At 39.6% G+C, this 19,727-nt stretch overlaps 1 protein-coding gene across 3 annotated transcripts in view; it reads right to left on the bottom strand.

Moving 5' to 3' along the window:
- Positions 1-19,727, bottom strand: part of dnai4 (dynein axonemal intermediate chain 4) — a 94,808-nt gene that overhangs the window by 43,461 nt on the left and 31,620 nt on the right. Inside the window, exons 6-10 of one of the 3 annotated variants that reach the window (XM_059984372.1) lie at positions 17,725-17,864; positions 9,383-9,487; positions 8,853-9,020; positions 6,966-7,160; positions 4,625-4,779 (exon numbers count right to left, since the gene is read on the bottom strand). In XM_059984372.1, coding sequence (XP_059840355.1) covers positions 4,625-4,779; positions 6,966-7,160; positions 8,853-9,020; positions 9,383-9,487; positions 17,725-17,864 — 763 coding nt within the window. The remainder of the gene's footprint in view (positions 1-4,624; positions 4,780-6,965; positions 7,161-8,852; positions 9,021-9,382; positions 9,488-17,724; positions 17,865-19,727) is intronic. The other 2 variants (XM_059984373.1, XM_059984374.1) reach the window with 2 other exon arrangements.

The following is a 19,727-nucleotide window of genomic DNA, read 5'->3' as shown; positions in this document are numbered from 1 at the left end:
ATGCTTACCATTTAAAAAATAACTATTCTGGCATTCATTCCAAAATTTTCCTTTATCCATACTAATTAACTTTTCATCCTTAGATCCAGTAGTTTAATATGGAATAAGTAGATAATACAGTGGACTATTATGAATGGATGAACTACAAAAACCTGGAAAATTGATTGCACCACACTATTTAGCAGGCACGATACATGCTTAAGAGTCTAATATGGAATAGAAGAAGTCTTATCAGTCTACAAGACTTCTTAAGCCTATCCTGCCAGTCAGCAAAATTTAAGGTTAATATGATCCTGGCCTCATTTCCACATTCTTACCCATTCTTCAAAATCCTTGCCATATAATCCATAGATCTGTTTCAGCTTTGAATATATTTAATAACTGAGCCTTCACACTGCTCTGGGATAGAGAATTACCAACATTTATTTGCTCACAAAATCCTCCTCCTATCTTAAGTGGGAGACTCCTTACTCTGAAACAATGCCACGCAATTATGGACTCTTTTATGAAGAAAAGCATCCACCCAGCATCTGTCCTGGCAAAAGTACATTTATTATCAGAGTATGTACACTACATTATATGCAACCTTAAGATTTGTCTTCTTGCAGACAGCCATAAAACAAAGAAACACATTAAAACCCATTAAAAAACCCACACAACAAAAACTGTCAAACCCCCAAATTGTGAAAAAAGAAATTGTGCAAGCATTTGAAAAAAGTAAACAAGTAACACCAAGAACATGAACTGCAGAGTCCCCAAAAGCGATTCGACAGCCATGGAGCCAGTTCAGTGCTCAGGCAAGTGAAGCCAGTCCAGGAGCTCATTGGCTGCAAAGCCAGTTCAGCAATGAGGTGAGTGCTGATGGTTGCAGGCCACAGCTGTAGTCAGTTTAGCGCTAAAGCAAGTAATCTTCAGCTCCCATAGAACCTTACATGGTTTAATAATATCAATCTTCATTATTCTAAAATCAAACAAGCGAAGGCTGAACTTCACCACCCAAGTCAACACCATCACTCCAGAAATCAACTTTGTGAATGTTCTAAAGGAAATTAAAACTGCATGACTTTCTAGAATTGTAGCAAGACTTTCTACTTCTGTATTCCTCTTCCTTGTAATATATGCCTTATGATTACCTGTTTTATCTACATGTTAATTTTGTATTTAGCTTTTGAGTACCCCTGCGCACATCTGTTAAGCAAACTCTTTAGACTTTTTCATTTGAACAGAATTCTGCATTCTTATTCTTCTACCAAAGTGGATAACCTCACATAACCATCTCCTAAATTCTTGCTCACCCACCAAATCTATATACACCTGCATATGGTCAGAATGCATACGGTAGAAGAATGAGAGTGCAGAATTCTGTTTAAATGGAAAAAGTCTGAAGAGTTTGCTTAACATCTTGCTTTCTCAGCAATTTTTAGTAATTTAGCTTGCCTACAGAAGGCAGAGGGTGGTTAAAGTTGGAGTGTATTCATGCCTCAGATGGGTGAACAGTGGTGTTGGTAAGGCTGCAGATGGAATACCGACAGGATGCAGAGATGACTGAAAAGTGGCAGATGGAATTCAACACAGAAAAGTGTGAAATGATTCACTTTGGAAGGTCAAATTTGAAGGTAGAATACAAGGTTAATGGCAAGACATCTTTGCAGTGTGGAGGAATCACAAATAAGAGAAAATGTGCAGATTCTGTAAATCCAAGCAACACACACAAAATGCTGGAGGAACTCAGCAGGCCAGGCAACTGCTATGAAAAAGAATAAACAGTTGATGCCTTGGGCCAAGACCCTTCATCAGCTCTTCATCTCTTTCACCAATCAACTTCTCAGCTCTTGACTTCACCTCTTTCCCTCTTCCGATTGCACCAATCACCTACTACCTGGTATTTCTTCCTCCCCTCTCTGTCCACCTTTTTACTCTGACTTTTTATCTTTTTTCTCCAGTCCGATGAAGAGTCTTGGACTGAAATGTCAACTGTTTACTCTTTTCCATAGATGCTGCCTAGCCTGCTGAGTTCCTCCAGCATTTTGTGTGTGTAATGTGGAAGAATAGAGGATTTGGGGGTCCATGTCCATAGATCCCTCAAAGTTGCTGCGCAAGTTCATAGAGTTAAGAAGGAATGTGTTGACCTTCATTAGTCAGCAGGTTGAGTTCAAGAACTATGAGGAAATTTGCAACTCTATAGAACTCTGGTTTGACCACACTTGGAATATTGCATTCAGTTCTCCTCACCTCATAGGAAGGATGTGGAAGCTTTAGGGAGGGCGCAGAAGAGATTTACCATAATTCTGCCTGGACTAGATGGCATGTCTTATGATAAAAGATTGAGGGAGCTAGGGTTTGTTTCTTTGGAGCTAAAGGAGGATGAGAGGTCACTTAATAGAGGTGTACAAGATGTAAGAGGCATAGGGTGGATAGCCAGATACTCTTGCGCAGGACAGAGATGGTTAATATGAGGGGGCATCATTTTAAGGTGATTGGTGGAAAACATAGAAGAAATGTAAGAGGTACGTTTTTTTATTTGTTTGTTTTTTTTTCACACAGAAAATGGTGTGTGTGTGTGGAATGCCCTGCCAAAGATGGTAGAAAAGGCAGATACATTATGGCCATTAAAGAAAGTATTAGATAGGCACATGTATGTTACAAACAGCTGAGGTGCCAACAGTGGTCCCATGGTACCCAATGCTTACAGCTTGTCAACCTAAAAATAACTTGTTTATCCATACTTCCTATTTTCTGTTAATTAGCCTGTCCTCTGCATGTACCAATGTATTATCAACAACCTGAGCTCTAACCCACTACCTTAATTTGATTATGCTTTTCTAAATATCCTGTACTACAATACTTCCTTAGTAAAAAATTACAATAAATTTACAATAAGAGATTTTAACTTGACCTATGTTATTGTTACAAGAATTATCCATTGTGTTTTGCTAGTTCTCTCCTTTTTTGAACAGAGAAATTACATTTTTGGATTTTCATTTCAGAATTTGGGGTAGTTTGGAATATCATAAATAAGTCAACCACTTTCTCCTGTCATTTTCTCTTTAACATCCCAGGATTCAGGATATTTTGTCCTGGGACCATGTCAGTTGATGATGTTTGGTTAATTTGTGTCTAACTGCTATTATTCACCATGTTTACAACTGTAGTGGGCCTCATCAGCAAGAACAACGAGTCAGCTTACAGAGAGGAGGTGCAGTGGCTAACGGACTGGTGCAGAGCCAACAACCTGTCTCTTAATGTGAACGAAACAAAAGAGATGGTTGTTGACTTCAGGAGGGCACGGAGCGACCACTCCCCGCTGAACATCGACGGTTGCTCGGTAGAGATTGTAAAGAGCACCAAATTTCTTGGTGTTCACCTGATGGAGAATCTCACCTGGTCCCTCAACACCAGCTCCATAGCAAAGAAAGCCCAGCAACATCTCTACTTTTTGCAAAGGCTGAGGAAAATCCATCTCCCACTCCCCATCCTCATCACATTCTACTGGGGTTGTATTGAGAGTATCCTGAGCAGCTGCATTACTGCCTGGTTCAGAAATTGCACCATCTTGGATTGCAAGACCCAGCAGCGGATAGTGAGGTCAGCTGAGAAGATCATCGGGGTCTCTCTTCCTGTCACCACAGACATTTACACTACACGCTGCATCCGCAGAGTAAACAGCATTATGAAGGACCCCATGCACCCCTCATACAATCTCTTCTCCCTCTTGCAGTCTGGGAAAAGGCTCAGAAGCATTCAGGCTCTCACAGCCAGACTATGTAACAGTTTCTTCCCACAAGCTGTCAGACTCCTCAATACCCGAAGCCTGGACTGACACCTTGCCCTATTGTCCTGTTTATTATTTATTGTAATGCCTGCACTGTTTTTGTGCACTTTATGCAGTCCAGTGTAGGTCTGTAGTCTAGTGTAGCTTCCTCTGTTTTTTTTTATTACATAGTTCAGTCTAGTTTTTTGTACTGTGTCATGTAACACCATGGTCCTGAAAAACATTGTCTCATTTTTACTATGCACTGTATCAGCAGTTATGGTCGAAATGACAATAAAAGTTGACTTGACTTAATTTGGCAGTTTTGTAGATGTCTGGACACACACTGGAATGCTTCAAGTAGCTAATTTTTAATTGTTAAGTAAGGGTCCTTATTTCAAATCCTTTTATGGAACTAATCTGCCACAAACACTACAGATCTGTTTTGTCACAAGGAACATGATATCTCTTCTCTACCATATAATTGTGGCTTTCAAGCCAATGTTAAAAAAAATGTGGAAGCCCTTCCTAAAAATGGGCTTGCAGCCATTTCTGTCTGAACAATAATTTTCATCCCTAATTTTAAACGATGCAACCTGCCTTTAATTAGCATTGGTTTCCTACATCAACTAATTTCCCACTGAATCCCAAATGGTACATTGTTGATATGCAGTCTGAGTAGTGTTAGCAGAATGATTGCCACACTTTATTCAGCTGCCAGCACCAATTTCACACAGCCCATGTTAATAATCACAATTTCAAGCAGGATTAAATTTCAAAGTCACCATATTAACAAAGTTATACCTTTAATTGTACACCGTTACTCTGATGGTTAGGAATAACAAATTTTAGCATCCCCGTAAGATTCCTTACCAAACTGTGTTTGTTCCAGACCATGCAGCTAACGTTATGTCCCTTGGTGAGCCTACATGTAAAGGCCCAGAGTGGCTGCAATCTTGGACTCGTGATATCCAACATCATTACAGTGTCTACCGCCTCTTCTTCAGCATTAGGTGTTGCATCTGGATCTAGGTAATATCAAGGATTAAATATTAAGACATAGAAGACATTACCTAATGAGGAAATAAAAAGAAAAGTATGCAAATATCAGTCACCTAGCTGTTAAAATTTTTGGAAGTATGTACTAAAGATCACTTGATATCTTGAAAACATAGAAAATAGATGCAGGAGTAGGCCATTCGGCCCTTCGAGCCTGCACCGCCATTCAGTATGATCATGGCTGATCATCCAACTCAGAACCCTGTACCTGCTTTCTCTCCATACCCCCTGATCCCTTTGGACACAAGGGCCATATCTAACTTCCTCTTAAATATAGCCAATGAACCGGCCTCAACTGTTTTCTGTGGTAGAGAATTCCACAGATTTACCACTCTCTTTGTGAAGAAGTTTTTCCTCATCTTGGTCCTAAAAGGCTTTCCCTTTATCCTTAAACTTTGACCCCTCGTTCTGGACTTCCCCAACATCGGAAACAATCTTCCTGCATCGAGCCTGTCCAATCACTTTAGAATTTTATACGTTTCAATAAGATCCCCCCTCAATCTTCTAAATTCCAGCGAGTATAAGCCTAGTCGATCCAGTCGTTCTTCATATGAAAGTCCTGCCATCCTAGGAATCAATCTGGTGAACCTTCTTTGTACTCCCTCTATGGCAAGAATGTCTTTCCTCAGATTAGGGGACCAAAACTGCACACAATACTCTAGGTGCGGTCTCACCAAGGCCTTGTACAACTGCAGTAGAACCTCCCTGCTCCTGTACTCAAATCCTTTTGCTATGAATGCCAACATACCATTTGCCTTTTTCACCGCCTGCTGTACCTGCATGCCTACCTTTAATGACACCCAGGTCTCATTGCACCTCCCCTTTTCCTAATCGGCCACCATTCAGATAATAATCTGTTTTCCTGTTCTTGCAACCAAAGTGTATAATGTAACATTTATCCACATTAAATTGCATCTGCCATCAATTTGCCCACTCACCTAACCTATCCAAGTCACCCTGCATCCTCCTCACAGTTAACACTGCCACCCAGCTTTGTGTCATCCGCAAACTTGGAGATGCTGCATTTAATTCCCTCGTCTAAATCATTAATATATATTGTAAACCTTCATCAAAGAAGCTCTGAGGGATTGCACCTAAAATATTAATCTGATTTAAGGTGCTCCATTGAGATGAATCTCTGTATTTAATTGAGCCCAATCAAACTGATGATTAGCTGTGGTACTGTAGATTCAGGCACAATTCCTCTGGTTCTTGAATGCATTTATTAGATTTGCAGGAATTTGGTAATCTCCTGAGCCAAGTGGTTGGATACACTTCTTCACTGACCTCTTAACTTTATTTCAACTATGTGCAGCTTAATTCATTTGAATGAGATCACCAACCTTTAATTAAGTTGTAAGTTTAGCTAAGCTGGTTTCAATTTTTATTTTGCGATATATTTATATTTCAATAATTTAACAGCAATTTAAAGTGATTTTTAATTAATTTTTCTTTCTATGTACTTAAATCATGTCTCTCAGCATTTTCAGATGTCTCTGAAAAGCACTCAAATATCCCCTCAGAAAACATAAGCTATCAAGGTACTGCTGAAGACAGTACCTCCAGATACATTATTAAGAGATCTGCTTAGTACTTGCTACCTGATATACTTTGGGGATAATGCTGAACCGTGACTTAAAGGTTGTTTGGCAGGGTACAGAGAAGATACCCCAATGTGAGACTTGGCATTTAATTTTGTTTTGCTGCATTAAAGGTTCTGTATAGTTGCAAGTTGTTTTATACATCTTGCAAGTGCACAGCCTGTCATTTGGTGAGAAGGTACAAGCTACATTTTTTAAAAGATGTCAATGATTATTCTTCATCTAGATTCATTATAAATCTGTGGATGCTTTTTTTACAACACATATATTGAGGGTACAACTGTTGCTAACTCAATGATGAAGGGTCAATTTTAAATTGTAACCAAGAGACTGGGGAGAACAGTCAATGCAAAAACTAAGATATTGTCACTGGGAATACTTAAGGCCAAGATCTAAGCATCTTTTAAAAGAAAGAATACATACATCAAACATGAAACAGCTAAAGCAGCAGAAACTTTGGATTACATGAACAAGAAACTGGGAGAATGGATGCGAGGCACTTTTTCTGTTCACAAAGTTGTAAAATATAATGTTTCTTAAATGTTAAAGTTTACCAGGGATAATAGGTAGCTGTCGATAAGCAGCAAGTTTAGGCTGGAAAATATTCTCCATAATGACACGCTCCATAAAAAATAAATCTTGTTTCAATTTCTCATTCTTAAAGATTTCTTCCAGGTCCTGCTCCGTTTCTTCCATGGCTTGGACTGTGACTAAACTTTCCGAGTCCCCAGATGAAGTGGATCTGCTTTCTGTAAGCACAGCAGATACTCCAGATGTCAAAATAATAATTTTGATTTACTGCAAAGTTTAGTAGCCAGCTTGGTTCAGTCATCAAGTCACAAAGCCTCAAGAAATGCACACACTTTCTTAACTTTGTCAGGTAGTCCATAACATTTAAAAACATTATTGTCCTCTGCTTTCTATAATAAAATCAGCAAAGGTTAATAAACTAAAAAACAAATGGGAAACAAGACACTTAAGAGCAGTTTCTAGATTATTACAATGATAGTTTTTGATCTTTTTGTCATACTGTATCATGAAATTTATGACTTATGAAAATAAAGTGAAATTAAAGGGAGCTGGGGTCATCTACTGTATCCAGTTCTCTCATTGTGACCTCCTCTACATTGGTGAGAGCTGTCGTAAAATGGGGGACTGCTTCATCAAGCAACTCCATTCCATCCACCAAAAGCAGAACTCCCCGGTGGCACAACATTTTAATTCCAATTCCTATTCCTGCTCTAATTTTAGAGTATTAAAAATGCACAGAGCTGCCCTTTATCAAAGTTCCATCTAGTGCTTTTATTGGAGGTAGTTCAAGTCAACAGCTAGGTATTCCAGACAGGAAATTACTTGGAACTTCACCATTAGAAGTGAATTTCCTACATCAACATAATCAGTGCCTGAAACCTACTGTGTATGCTGAGGAATGCTTATGTCTGATCTGTCTCATCCACTGAGTTAGAGAGAAAGTAGGTGAAGTCTTCCCTTCCTAAGTTTACAGCTTGGGAGTCTTTCCATAATGCAACAGTGACCTCAAACAGAGAAGAGGCATAGATCAGCAGCAGTGGGCTGGAATGATTCCAAGGCTGGGATCTGGCCTGGATTTTAACCGTGACCTTTTACCTGAAATTGCAAAGTCACAGATTGCAATGAGAACCACATTGGTAAAGCTTACACTGCATAGACATTGTCCCTAAATAATTACATTTAGGAGCAATGATAGATTAGATTAGGAGTGATGAACCCTACAATGCCTTCTTTAAAGTGGTCTCCTTAACTGCAAGTTATCTCTATGTCATGCCATCCACTGGACAAATACCCATTGGAAATAGGTTTTCATTGCAGAAAAACAATTAAGATGCAAGAAAAGATCAAATCATAATTATGTGATTAATGCTTTGATTTATCATTGAAATCACAGAGTGCAATGGAATATCTTGACAGAAAAGTTGTTTGGGTATGACTGGCCCTTTAAATAGTGCAGTTTCAGGGGGAATCGGTTATTATTCTGATCAAATTCGGATCAGTGAAGCTGAAAATCATGCCAGAAAGCAAGTAATAAATATTACACTAATGCAAAACTCATGTTAAAATCCTAATTGCATCAGCAGGAGAGCAACCATCAAATGACCTCGCAAACACGAGGAAATCTGCAGATGCTGGAAATTCAAGCAACACCTACAAAAAACTGGTGAAAGGCAGCAGGCCAGGCAGCATCTATAGGAAGAAACACAGTCGACGTTTTGGGCCGAGACCCTTCAACAGGACGTCCTGATGAAACTGACCAAACTGCATCCTTCTACATTGTATTAACCAAGTAAATAAACAAGGTGGTAGGAAATCATAATGACCTAGTGTGTAAATCCAGAAAACTTTATTGAGGAATACCTGTTGAAATTATCTCTATTCAGTAGACAGTTTAATAACTGCATACTTACCTAACCCTAAAGTACTTAGAGCTGATAAAGTTCGGGTGAGTGTTTTGTCTAAATTAATCTGTGGTTTTGACAAATTCTTTTTCAGTTTCATTTTATTGATGGAAGAGTCTTCATGTGTTTCTTTTTCTTTAAGGATATCATACAGGTCCCATGTTGTTGCCATAACAGCTAGAAAGCAAAGGAACAAGCAGTGTAGTATATCAAATCATCATTTAGACACCACAACGGGCTTTTCAAACATAGAAAGAAATTCTGACTGCCAGCATAAATTATACTGATATAAATAACTGGGAGCAGGCTTTGGCATGGCTGGGAGAACGTGGAGTGAGTAAGAAATGAATGTAATCTCAAGAGTTGAAATTTAGTATATTTAAACTCCCCAGCCCCTTCTCCATGATTGATTAATTTGCATCTTATCATACATTTGGGGTGTATGGGTTGTCCAGGGAGGGGTAGGAGAAGGGACTTGTCATGTCCAATCTGGGGGAAGTGCACTCACCTTTGGTCCCCACTGGATACTCAGCTCTCACCTGTGGCTTCATGTAACTGTTTGCATACAACAGTGGCTACTCCGTGGTACAACTGCTTCGACAGGTGGGCTAAACCAGGTGAGGGTAGCCAGTGGGTTTCATACCCTAGTGAGATAGAGACATACCTGTTCTAGCATGTGAAGTCAACTCCAGCAAAATGGGTGTTTAAAATCAACAGTGAGATCCAATGACCTGGAAGCTGGTTCTGCAATGCTTTGTGGAGAGCAAAGGGCATGACAAGGCACTGAAGAAATCATGGTTATCCACTACAATGAAGGAAGACTACAGTTTGTGACAACTACACAGACCACTGGACACAGACTTCCAAGGTTGAGAGAGTGGAATTGCCCTGGTGTAATGCCTTTTCCACTTCGAAAACTCTCCCTAACAGGTTTCTGTCATCGTCAGTTGTAATGGACAACTATTATATTATATTAAGATCATGCACATTTCCTTGATAATTTTCAAATGATATATCAGAAGTCGATGTAAAGTGTAACTATACCTCAAAGGAAGTTACACTCATTTCTAGGAGATGCTTTTTGTGAATAAAGAAAACCAGAATACTATTAGGTATAAGCAGTTAATGTTACTGGCAAACAATTTGAGTAGGATCTAACTATTGCTTGTAGCATTTCACACGTTGTCAGGTTTATTTTTGTTTATTCTATTGTGAAGACAATATATAATTTATCTTATTTAAAGTTAAAGTTTTATTTTAAGTTTATTATTTATGTTTGTCATCAAAATTAGCTTTTGGAAAAAGCTAATTTTCATGGCTATTATACCCAGATGGGGCTCATCAGCCGTGGTTGGCAGCTCACCTAGAAGAAGCAAAACTCTGATCTCAAACCTCTGCTGCCCTGTGGCTATTCCCAACTCATGGGGAAGGCTTCAGGAGTAAACCCTGAGGGAAAAATACAGAGCTGGAGTTCCTAAGGCAGTCCTATGCTGAAATCAACGCTGAATGAAAACTCCAGCAACACTGCTGGATCCAAACTGTATCGGTTTCTGCCGTTCCTTTGGGTTCATCCGACGCATGGAGAAGGGGAGCTTGCTCCCATGTCATACTGCCCAGGCTTGCATATCTAGACAGCTAAGAGGCAACATTCATTGTTGACCCCGACTGACAGAGGCCTCATTCATTCACACTCTATACCCAGGATATAGATATTGCCAAGACAATAAACTTTAACTAGAACTTGCCTTAAAAACACACACACACACAAACACACTTAACCAACTTGAACACCATCTACCATTGTGAAGACTTAAACCTACTGCTGTTAAGACCATAAGACAAAGGAACAGAAATAGGCCATTCAGCCCAGCAAGACTTCTCTGCAATTCCATCATAGCTGATATATGATTAAGGATGAAGTTTCAAGGTACTTGGAGACAAATGATAAAATAAGTCAAAGTCAGCATGGTTTCTGTAAAGGGAAATCTTGCCTGACAAATCTGTTGGGAGTTCTTCAAGGAAGTAACAAGAAGAATGGACAAAGGAAAGGCTGTGGATTTCATTTACTTGAATTTTCAGAAGGCATTTGATAAGGTGCAACACAAAAATGTTGCTTAACAGGTTAAAATCCAATGGCGTTACAGGAAAATACCGGCATGGATAGTGGAATGGCTGACAGGCAGGACACAGCGAGTGGAAATAAAAGGGGCCTTTTCTGGTTGGCTGCCTGTGACTAGTGGTGTTCCTCAAGGGTCAGTATTAGGACTGCTGCTTTTCACATTGTTTGTTGATGATTTAGATAATGGAATTGATAGCTTTGTGGCTAAGTTTGCAGATGATTTGAAGATAGGTGCAGGGGTAGGTAGTGCTGAGGAAGCAATGCAATTGCAGCAACACTTAGACGAATTATGTTTGTAGAAGAAAGGGCAAAACGTTGCAGATGGAATGCAGTGTTGGGAAATGTATAATACATTTTGGTAAAAGGAACAATAGTGTGGACTATTATCTAAATGGGGAGAAGGTTCAAACAACAGAGATGCAGAGGGACTTAGGAGTCCTCACGCAAGACTCCCAGAAGTTTAACTTACAGGTTGAGTTTGTGGTAAAGAAGGCAAATGCAATGTTGGCATTTATTTCATGGGGAATAGAATATAAAAGCAAAGAGATAATGCTGAGCCTTTATAAGACACTAGTCAGGCCGCACTTGGAGAATTGTCAACAGTTTTGAGCCCCGTATCTCAGAAAAGATGTGTTGTCATTGGAAAGAATCCAGAGGAGGTTCACGAGGATGATTCAGAAAATAAAGGGATTAACATATGAGGAGCATTTGGCAGTCCTGATCCCGTACTCACTGGAATTTAGAAGAATACGGTGGGGGGGGGGGATCGCATTGAAACCTACTGAATGTTGAAAGGACTAGATAGGGTGGATATGCAGAGGATGTTTCCTATGGTGGGGCTATCGGAACTAGAGGGCACAGCCTCAAAATTGAGGGGTGACCCTTTAGAGCAAAATTTTAGCCAGAGAGTTATAAATCTGTGAATGCTTTGCCATAGACTGCAGTGGAGTCTATGTGTGTACTTAAGGCAAAAGTTTCCTGATCAGTCAGGGTATCAAAGGATATGGCCAGAAGGCAGGTGTATGAGGTTGAGTAGACCCGGGATCAGTCATGATGGAATGGCGGAGCAAACTAAATGGAATGAATGGCCTAAATCTGCTCCTACGTCTTATGATCTTACATCATCGCTCATTATAACACATCTCCTTCTACCTTAGGCCACAAACTTATCAATCATCCCTGACGAGTTATTAACTTCAAACTTTCTGCATAATCACTCAAAGAGTTGAACTGCATGTGTATGTACTGAGAGCTGTATAACTCATCACCTTCTACGTTGGGCCATAAACTTATCAATCACCCCTGCTGTGGACACTTTCTGGAGGTCCAAGATCCGAATGCTCCATGACCGCTGGACTAAGTGTGTAAGTGTAGGAGGGGACTACGCTGAAAAATAAACGTGCTAGCTTTTCTAAAATTGACTCCTTCTACCTTAGGTCATGAACTTATCAATCACCATCGTTTTGCGGTAGAGGTTCCACCTTTGATTGATTAGGATACATATTATAACCACAATTATACTAATTTTGAATTCATTTTATTTTTTCTCTTAAACACATTTTCTAGTAAGCAAGAGCAAAATTCTTCATGAATTGACCTAACTGGACAGTGTTTCAGAATATATTTTCTTCTAGATTTACTATTCCTTCTCACCGTCCTCTAATTAAGATAAATGGATACTAAAAAGCAAAATGCTGCAGATTCTGGAAAGCTGAAATATAAAAATAAACATGAGGAGTATTCAGCATGTCAGGCCACATTTGGAGAAAAAATGTTTCAAATAAAAATAATCTTCTGAGGTGTGTCTATTTCGATGCGAGGAGTATTGTGGGGAAGGCAGACGAGCTGAGGGCGTGGATTGACATGTGAAATTATGACATTGTAGCCATTAGTGAAACTTAGCTACAGAAGGGGCAGGACTGGCAGCTTAATATTCCAGGGTTTAGATGCTTCAGATGTGATAGAGGCAGAGGGATGAAGGATGGGGGGGAGGGGGGGGCGGTGGCATTGCCAGTCAGGGAAAATGTTACAGCAGTCCTCAGGCAGGACAGATTAGAGGGTTTGTCTACTGAGGCCATATTGGTGGAGCCGAGAAACAGGAAAGGTATGACCACATTAACGGGGTTGTATTATAGACCACCCAATAGTCAGCGAGAACTGGAGGAGCAATTCTGCAGAGATATAGCAGACAACTGCAGGAAATAAAGTTGTGATAGTAGGGGATTTTAATTTTCTACATATTGATTGGGACTCCCATACTGTTAAAGGTCTAGATGGGTTAGAGTTTGTAAAATATGTTCAGGAAAGTTTTTTAAATTAATATATAGAGGTACCATTTAGAGAGGATGCAATATTAGATCTCCTACTAGGAAGCGAGTTAGGACAGGTGACAGAAATGTGTTTAGGGGAACACTTTGGTTCTAGTGATCATAACACCATCAGTTTTAACTTGATCATGGATAAAGATAGATCTGGTTGAGGTTTTAAACCGGAAAAAGGTCAAATTTGAAGAAATGATGAAGGATCTAAAAAGAGTGGATTGGGACAGGCTGTTCTCTGGCAAGGATGTCGTTGGTAAGTGGGAGGCCTACAAAGGAGAAATTTTGAGAGTGCAGAGTTTGTATGTTCCTGTCAGGATTAAAGGCAAAGCGAATAAGAATAAGAAACCTTGGTTCTCGAGGGATATTGGAACTCTGATAAAGAAGAAGAGAGAGAAGTATAACATGTATAGGCAACAAGGAGCAAATAAGATGCTTGAGGAGTATAAAAAGTGCAAAAAAAAAACTTAAGAAAGAAATCAGGAGGGCTAAAAGAAGACATGAGGTTGCTTTGGCAGTCAAGGTGAAGGACAATCCTAAGAGCTTCTACAGGTATACTAAGAGCAAAAGAATAGTAAAGGATAAAATTGGTCCTCTTGAAGATCAGAGTGGTCAGCTGTGTATGGAACCAAATGATATGGGGGAGATCTTAAACGAGTTTTTTGAATCTGTATTTACTAAGGAAACTGGCATGGAGTCTATGGAAATAAGGCAAACAAGTAGTAAGGTCATGGAACCTATACAGATTGAAGAGGAGGTGGTGCTTGCTATCTTGAAGCAAGTCAGAGTAGATAAATCCCCAGGATCAGACAGGGTATGCCCTCGGACCTTGAAGGAGACTAGTGTTGAAATTGCAGGGGCCCTAGCAGATAAATTTAAAATGTCGGTATCTACGGGTGAGGTGCCGGATGATTGGAGGATTGCTCGTGTTGTTCCGTTGTTTAAAAAAGGCTCTAAAAGTAATCCGGGAAATTATAGGCCAGTAAGTTTGACATCAGTAGTAGATAAATTATTGGAAGGAGTATTAAGAGATAGAATCTACAAGTATTTGGATGGACAGGGACTTATTGAGGAGAGTCAACATGGCTTTGTGCGTGGTAGGTCATGTTTAACAAATCTATTAGAGTTTTTTGAGGAGGTTACCAAGAAAGTGGATGAAGGGAAAGCAGTGGATGTTGTCTACATGAACTTCAGTAAGGCCTTTGACAAGGTCCCACATGGGAGGTTAGTTAGGAAGATTCAGTCCTAGGTATACATGGTGAGGTAGTAAATTGGGTTAGACATTGGTTCAATGGGAGAAGCCAGAAAGTGGTAGTGGAGATTGCTTCTCTGAGTGGAGACATGTAACTAGTGGTGTGCCACAGGGATCAGTACTGGGTCCATTGTTATTTGTCATCTATATCAATGATCTGGATGATAATGTGGTACACTGAATCAGCAAATTTGCTGATGATACAAAGATTGGAAGTGTAGTGGACAGTGAGGAAAGTTTTCAAAGCTTGCAGAGGGATTTGGATCAGGTGGAAAAATGGGCTGAAAAATGGCAGTTGGAGTTTAATGCAGACAAGTGTGAGGTATTGCACTTTGGAAGGACAAACCAAGGTAGAACATACAAGGTAAATGGTAGGACACTGAAGAGTGCAGTAGAACAGAGGGATCTGGGAATACAGATAGATAATTCCCTAAAAGTGATGTTACACGTAGATAGGGTCGTAAAGAGGGCTTTTGGTACATTGGCCTTTATAAATCAAAGTATTGAGTATAAGAGTTGGAATGTTACGGTGAGGTTGTATAAGACATTGGTGAGGCTGAATTTGGAGTATTGTGTGCAGTTTTGGTCACCTAATTACAGGAAGGATATTAATAAGGTTGAAAGATTGCAGAGAAAATTTACAAGGATGCTGCCGGGACTTGAGAAACTCAGTTACAGAGAAAGGTTGAATAGGTTAGGACTTTATTCCCTGGAGCATAGGAAAATGAGGGGAGATTTGATTGAGGTATATAAAATTATGATGGCCTAGAACCTAACCCTTTAATTGCTTTGTTTGGTTTTTTGGGTGAGACAGATTTACGTTTGAGTTCAACTAAGTGTCGAATATAATCTTTTGCTTCTCTCCTGGCTAGAAATTTAATCCTCCTTAGATGGAGAGGTGTTGCCCCGCCCACGCATGCTCAATGGCTTAATGATATTATGTCCTGCTTAGACCTTGAAAAAATTCATTAATCAGTTCTTAATTTGGAAATAAAGTTCCATAAGGTCTGGGGACCTTTTATTGAGTACTTTCATAACCTTCCTCTTAACTAAAGTTTTTTTTTCGGTCCCTTGCTTTCAGCTCCTTTTTTTTGGTAGTAGGCATTAATATCTTCTGTTTTTAAGTGTATTTACAGTTTTGGGGGTTTGAATGTCCTGATTTATATTCTCTATATTGTGTTGTGGTTGGTCTGGAGTTTTTTTTGTAGCGGGGCTTAGGGAGGATACTAATTTTACATGTCTTCAATTTGGGCGCTTTCTCAATTATCTTTTTTTGTATTATATTATTATTGTATATTTATTTTTACACTGTATTAATGTTCTTCATTTTGATTTGGGTTTTTTTTCTTTCTGTAGCAATGTAGAAAATGCATTAAAAAACTAATTAAAAAAAATTATGATGGGTATAGATAGAGTGAATGCAAGCAGGCTTTTTCCACTGAGGCTAGGGGAGAAATAAACCAGAGGACATGGGTTAAGGGTGAAGGGGGAAAAGTTTAAAGGGAACATTGGGGGGGGGCTTCTTCTCACAGAGAATGGTGGGAGTGTGGAATGAGCTGCCAGATGAAGTGGTAAATGCAGGCTCACTTTTAACATTTAAGAAAAACTTGGACAGGTAAATGGATGAGAGGGGTATGGAGGGATATGGTCCACGTGCAGGTCAGTGGGACTCGGCAGAAAAATGTTTTGGTACAGCCAAGAAGGCCGAAGGGTTTGTTTCTGTGCTGTAATGTTCTATGGTTCTAAAGGTTCATGGATCTACAGCATTAATTTTGTTTCTTTCTCCAAAACAGTAAGTTTGGGATGATCTGTATAAACTTGAAGTTATCCACAGTTTTTGTCTATTGCCTAACCCACAGCAAATCTCATTCATCTTTCAGTCTTGTGCCTGTTAACTTACACTGGCTCCTGCTTTAGCAACATTTCACTTTTAGAAGTTACAACCTGCAGAATATTTGAATATTGTTTATTGTTTCATGTTAATAAACTGCTGTCAATTGTGTCTCAAACATCCACTCTAGGAGCATCTATAGGTCCACATAGACCTAACATTCTTACGTTCAGCCATGCAAATAAATCCTGCAATCACAGAATCGGACAGGTTCCAAGTTCTTCACTTGAATTGTCCAAGTGCCTAAAATCTACTTCTTGGGCAGTACAGATTTTTTTTAAGTTGTACCTATATGATAGGGGTGAATACTCTCCTGGTGATGTGTAGTGTTAGTTTACTTGCCAATTGAAAACCACTTCCACATTGCTAATTGTCGGGGTGCAGCAGCTCTTTCCTGGTGGTTGCCTTGCGCACAACAGCACCAGTGCCAGGTTCTGGGCACTTCAGGAGTATGAGAATAGCACATGCAAGAGACTCGCTGGCTTTCTTTCATCTCCAAGGACTCCTCTTCACACTGAGGCCGCAACCAGTGCTGAAGAATCATTGGGAAAGTACGCTGCAAATATAGGAGGGCCCACACACACACTTACTTAAATATCTGTTGAATGTTTAGTTGTTTAATTGGGAAGACTTAATGAAATGCCTGTTGAGTTTGAGTGTTACTAAATGTTTAGTGTTGTAGTTTTTGCAACTTGGGGTAGGTTAGGCGAGTACTTGTTTGAATCAAATGTCTGGTTGAATGTTTTACTGTTTGTAAATAAATGGTTAATGCACTTATCTGTAATCAGTGTCTTCTGTCTCACTCACTAAACCAGTGAACATGCTTCCCTGTAACAGAGTATCCCATCTCCCCACCATATTATTAAAACTTTGAGGGCCTAGCTAACATTGATAAGTGTCCATAGTTCTTAATACATTGCCAGATAAATACCCCCTACTCATGGTCTCTCCTTCAAAAAGTCAATTCAAGTAGAAACAATTTTGAATTTACAAGACAGTATAAGATTAGTTAAGAAAAATTAGTATCCAGTTTTCATATTCTCTCGATTTTTAGTTGTATTTCAAATTAGGAAAGATGTAATCTATGCCGAAGATTCAAAATCATCTACACTAACCAACAATATAAAAGTTACCAAACACCTTTACATTTTTTCCTTGTTTAGTGCAGTTTCAAAACAGAAGTCTGGCTTAATTCATATCATTTTTTTTTATGTTCTTCAAATTTGGAGGTATTCTGCATCAACCAATAAAATATTTCAACCAGAGTTTTAAATGAAAATGGTTAGTTTGCTTTAGTTTACCTTTTTCTTTTGTGTTAATTTTGTCACACTGAACATCTTTAGCTTTTTGTGCTCCAGTGAATGTCTGTGCCATCCTTTCAATGTAGCGATCATTGCCAACTCGCTCTTTGCAGATTTCAATATATAATGCATTTCTTTTCCTTAAAATTAAAAGAGTGCCAAATTTTGCATTAACTTTTGCAACAAAAGGGGATTACTACACTCTTCCCGCTTCTGGTATTCCCATAACTGACGGTCTCACTCTTAGGACTTTTTATCTTGTTACTTATTACTTTTTAATTATATTTGCATTTGCACAATTTGTTGTCCGTTGACCCTGTTTACAGTTACTGTTAAGTATGCCTGGAGATAAAGAATCAAAGACAAGAGAAAATCTGCAGTTGCTGGAAATCAAAGCAGCACACACAAAATACTGGAGGAACTCAGCAGGCCAATCAGCATCTATAGAAAAGAGTACAGTTGATCTTTCGGGCTGAGGCCCTTTGGAAGGACTGGAAAAAAAACAATGAGTAGATTTAAATGGTGGGAAGAGGGGAGAGAGAAAAACACAAGGTGATGGGTGAAACTGAGAAGGGAGGGATGAAGTAAAGAGCTGGGAAGTTGATTGGTGAAGAAGATACAGGGCTAGAGAATGGGGAGTCTGATAGGAGAGGACATGAGGCCATGGAAGAAAGAAAGGGGGGAGGAGCATCAGAGGGAGGCAATGGGCAGGCAAAGAGATAAGGTGAGAGAACAAAAAGAGGATGGGGAATGGTGAAGGAGGGGCAACATTACTGGAAGTTCGAGAAATCGAACTTCATGCCATCAGGTTGGAGGGTACCTAGATGAAATACAAGGTGTTGTTCCTCCAAACTGAGTGTGGCCTAATTGCAACAGTAGAGGAGGCCATGGATAGACATATCAGAATGGGAATGGGAAGTGGAACTAAAATGGGTGGCCAATGGGAGACCCCTCTTCTTCTGGCAGATACAGCGTAGGTGTTCAGTGAAGTGTTCTCCCAATCTATGTCGGGCCTCACCAATATACAGGAGGCCACACCAGAAGCACCAGACATAGTATATGGCCCCAACAGGTAAAGTGTTGCCTCACCTGGAAGGACTGTTTGTGGCCCTGAATGGTAGTGAGGGAGGTGTAGGGGCAGGTGTAGCACTTGTTTTGCTTGCAAGGATAAGTGTCAGGAGGGAGATCAGTGGGGAGGGACAAATGGACAAGGGAATCGCATTGGGAGTGATCCCTGCAGAAAGCAAAAAGTGGGGGGCAGGGAAAGACATGCTTGATGGTGGGATCCCATTTGAGACAGGATCTCAGGGTTGTATGTGATGACACATATGTACTCTGATAATAAATTTTACTTTGAAATGTTGTGAGGAGCGGAGAAGAAATGAAAAAAGAGGAACAAAGAGAGACATCAGCTATAACTTTACCCATTTTCTCCTGAAAGTAGAATTTTACAATCACCCACTTCTCTTCTGTGAGGGTCATAAATTCTGTCCCTCAGAGTTCTGAAGATGGAGTTACTGAATAGAATCATGGTAGGGATTGACCAACATTTAAACTACAAAGGATCAAAGGCATTTTGGGCAAACAGTGGAAAAGTGATATGAAGGCCAACACTGGATCCGCCATAATCTTACTGTATAATGGAGCTGTATTATTGCTCAACATCCTGAATTAAGGGCCTTAAATGGCAATTTGATAGACAGTTAAGGGAAGATGGTCATGGGAGGAAAAAATGAGAAATAGTGCCATGTAGATTGGTCAAGGGGAACCAGATGAATTTGAATGGCAACTGACTTCTGCAGCAGTGAAGTTTCTTTGAGCATATTAAAATTTAAGAAGGCTTTTGCAAGTAATTTCTGCTGTGGCATGTTTCTCTACAGATACTCCATTTGGACCATCAGCTGCAACTAGATGGTCTGTCAATGTTACTTTTTAAATGTATTTACTTGTGTTGAGGATTTGGCCATCAATGCATAACAAGCATTTATTGCCCACCTTGAGAA

This window comes from Hypanus sabinus, chromosome 11, assembly GCF_030144855.1.
Source record: "Hypanus sabinus isolate sHypSab1 chromosome 11, sHypSab1.hap1, whole genome shotgun sequence".
NCBI lineage: Eukaryota > Metazoa > Chordata > Chondrichthyes > Myliobatiformes > Dasyatidae > Hypanus > Hypanus sabinus.
The sequence above is the reverse complement of the archived record's forward strand: the minus strand, read 5'-3'. Positions and strand labels throughout refer to the sequence as shown.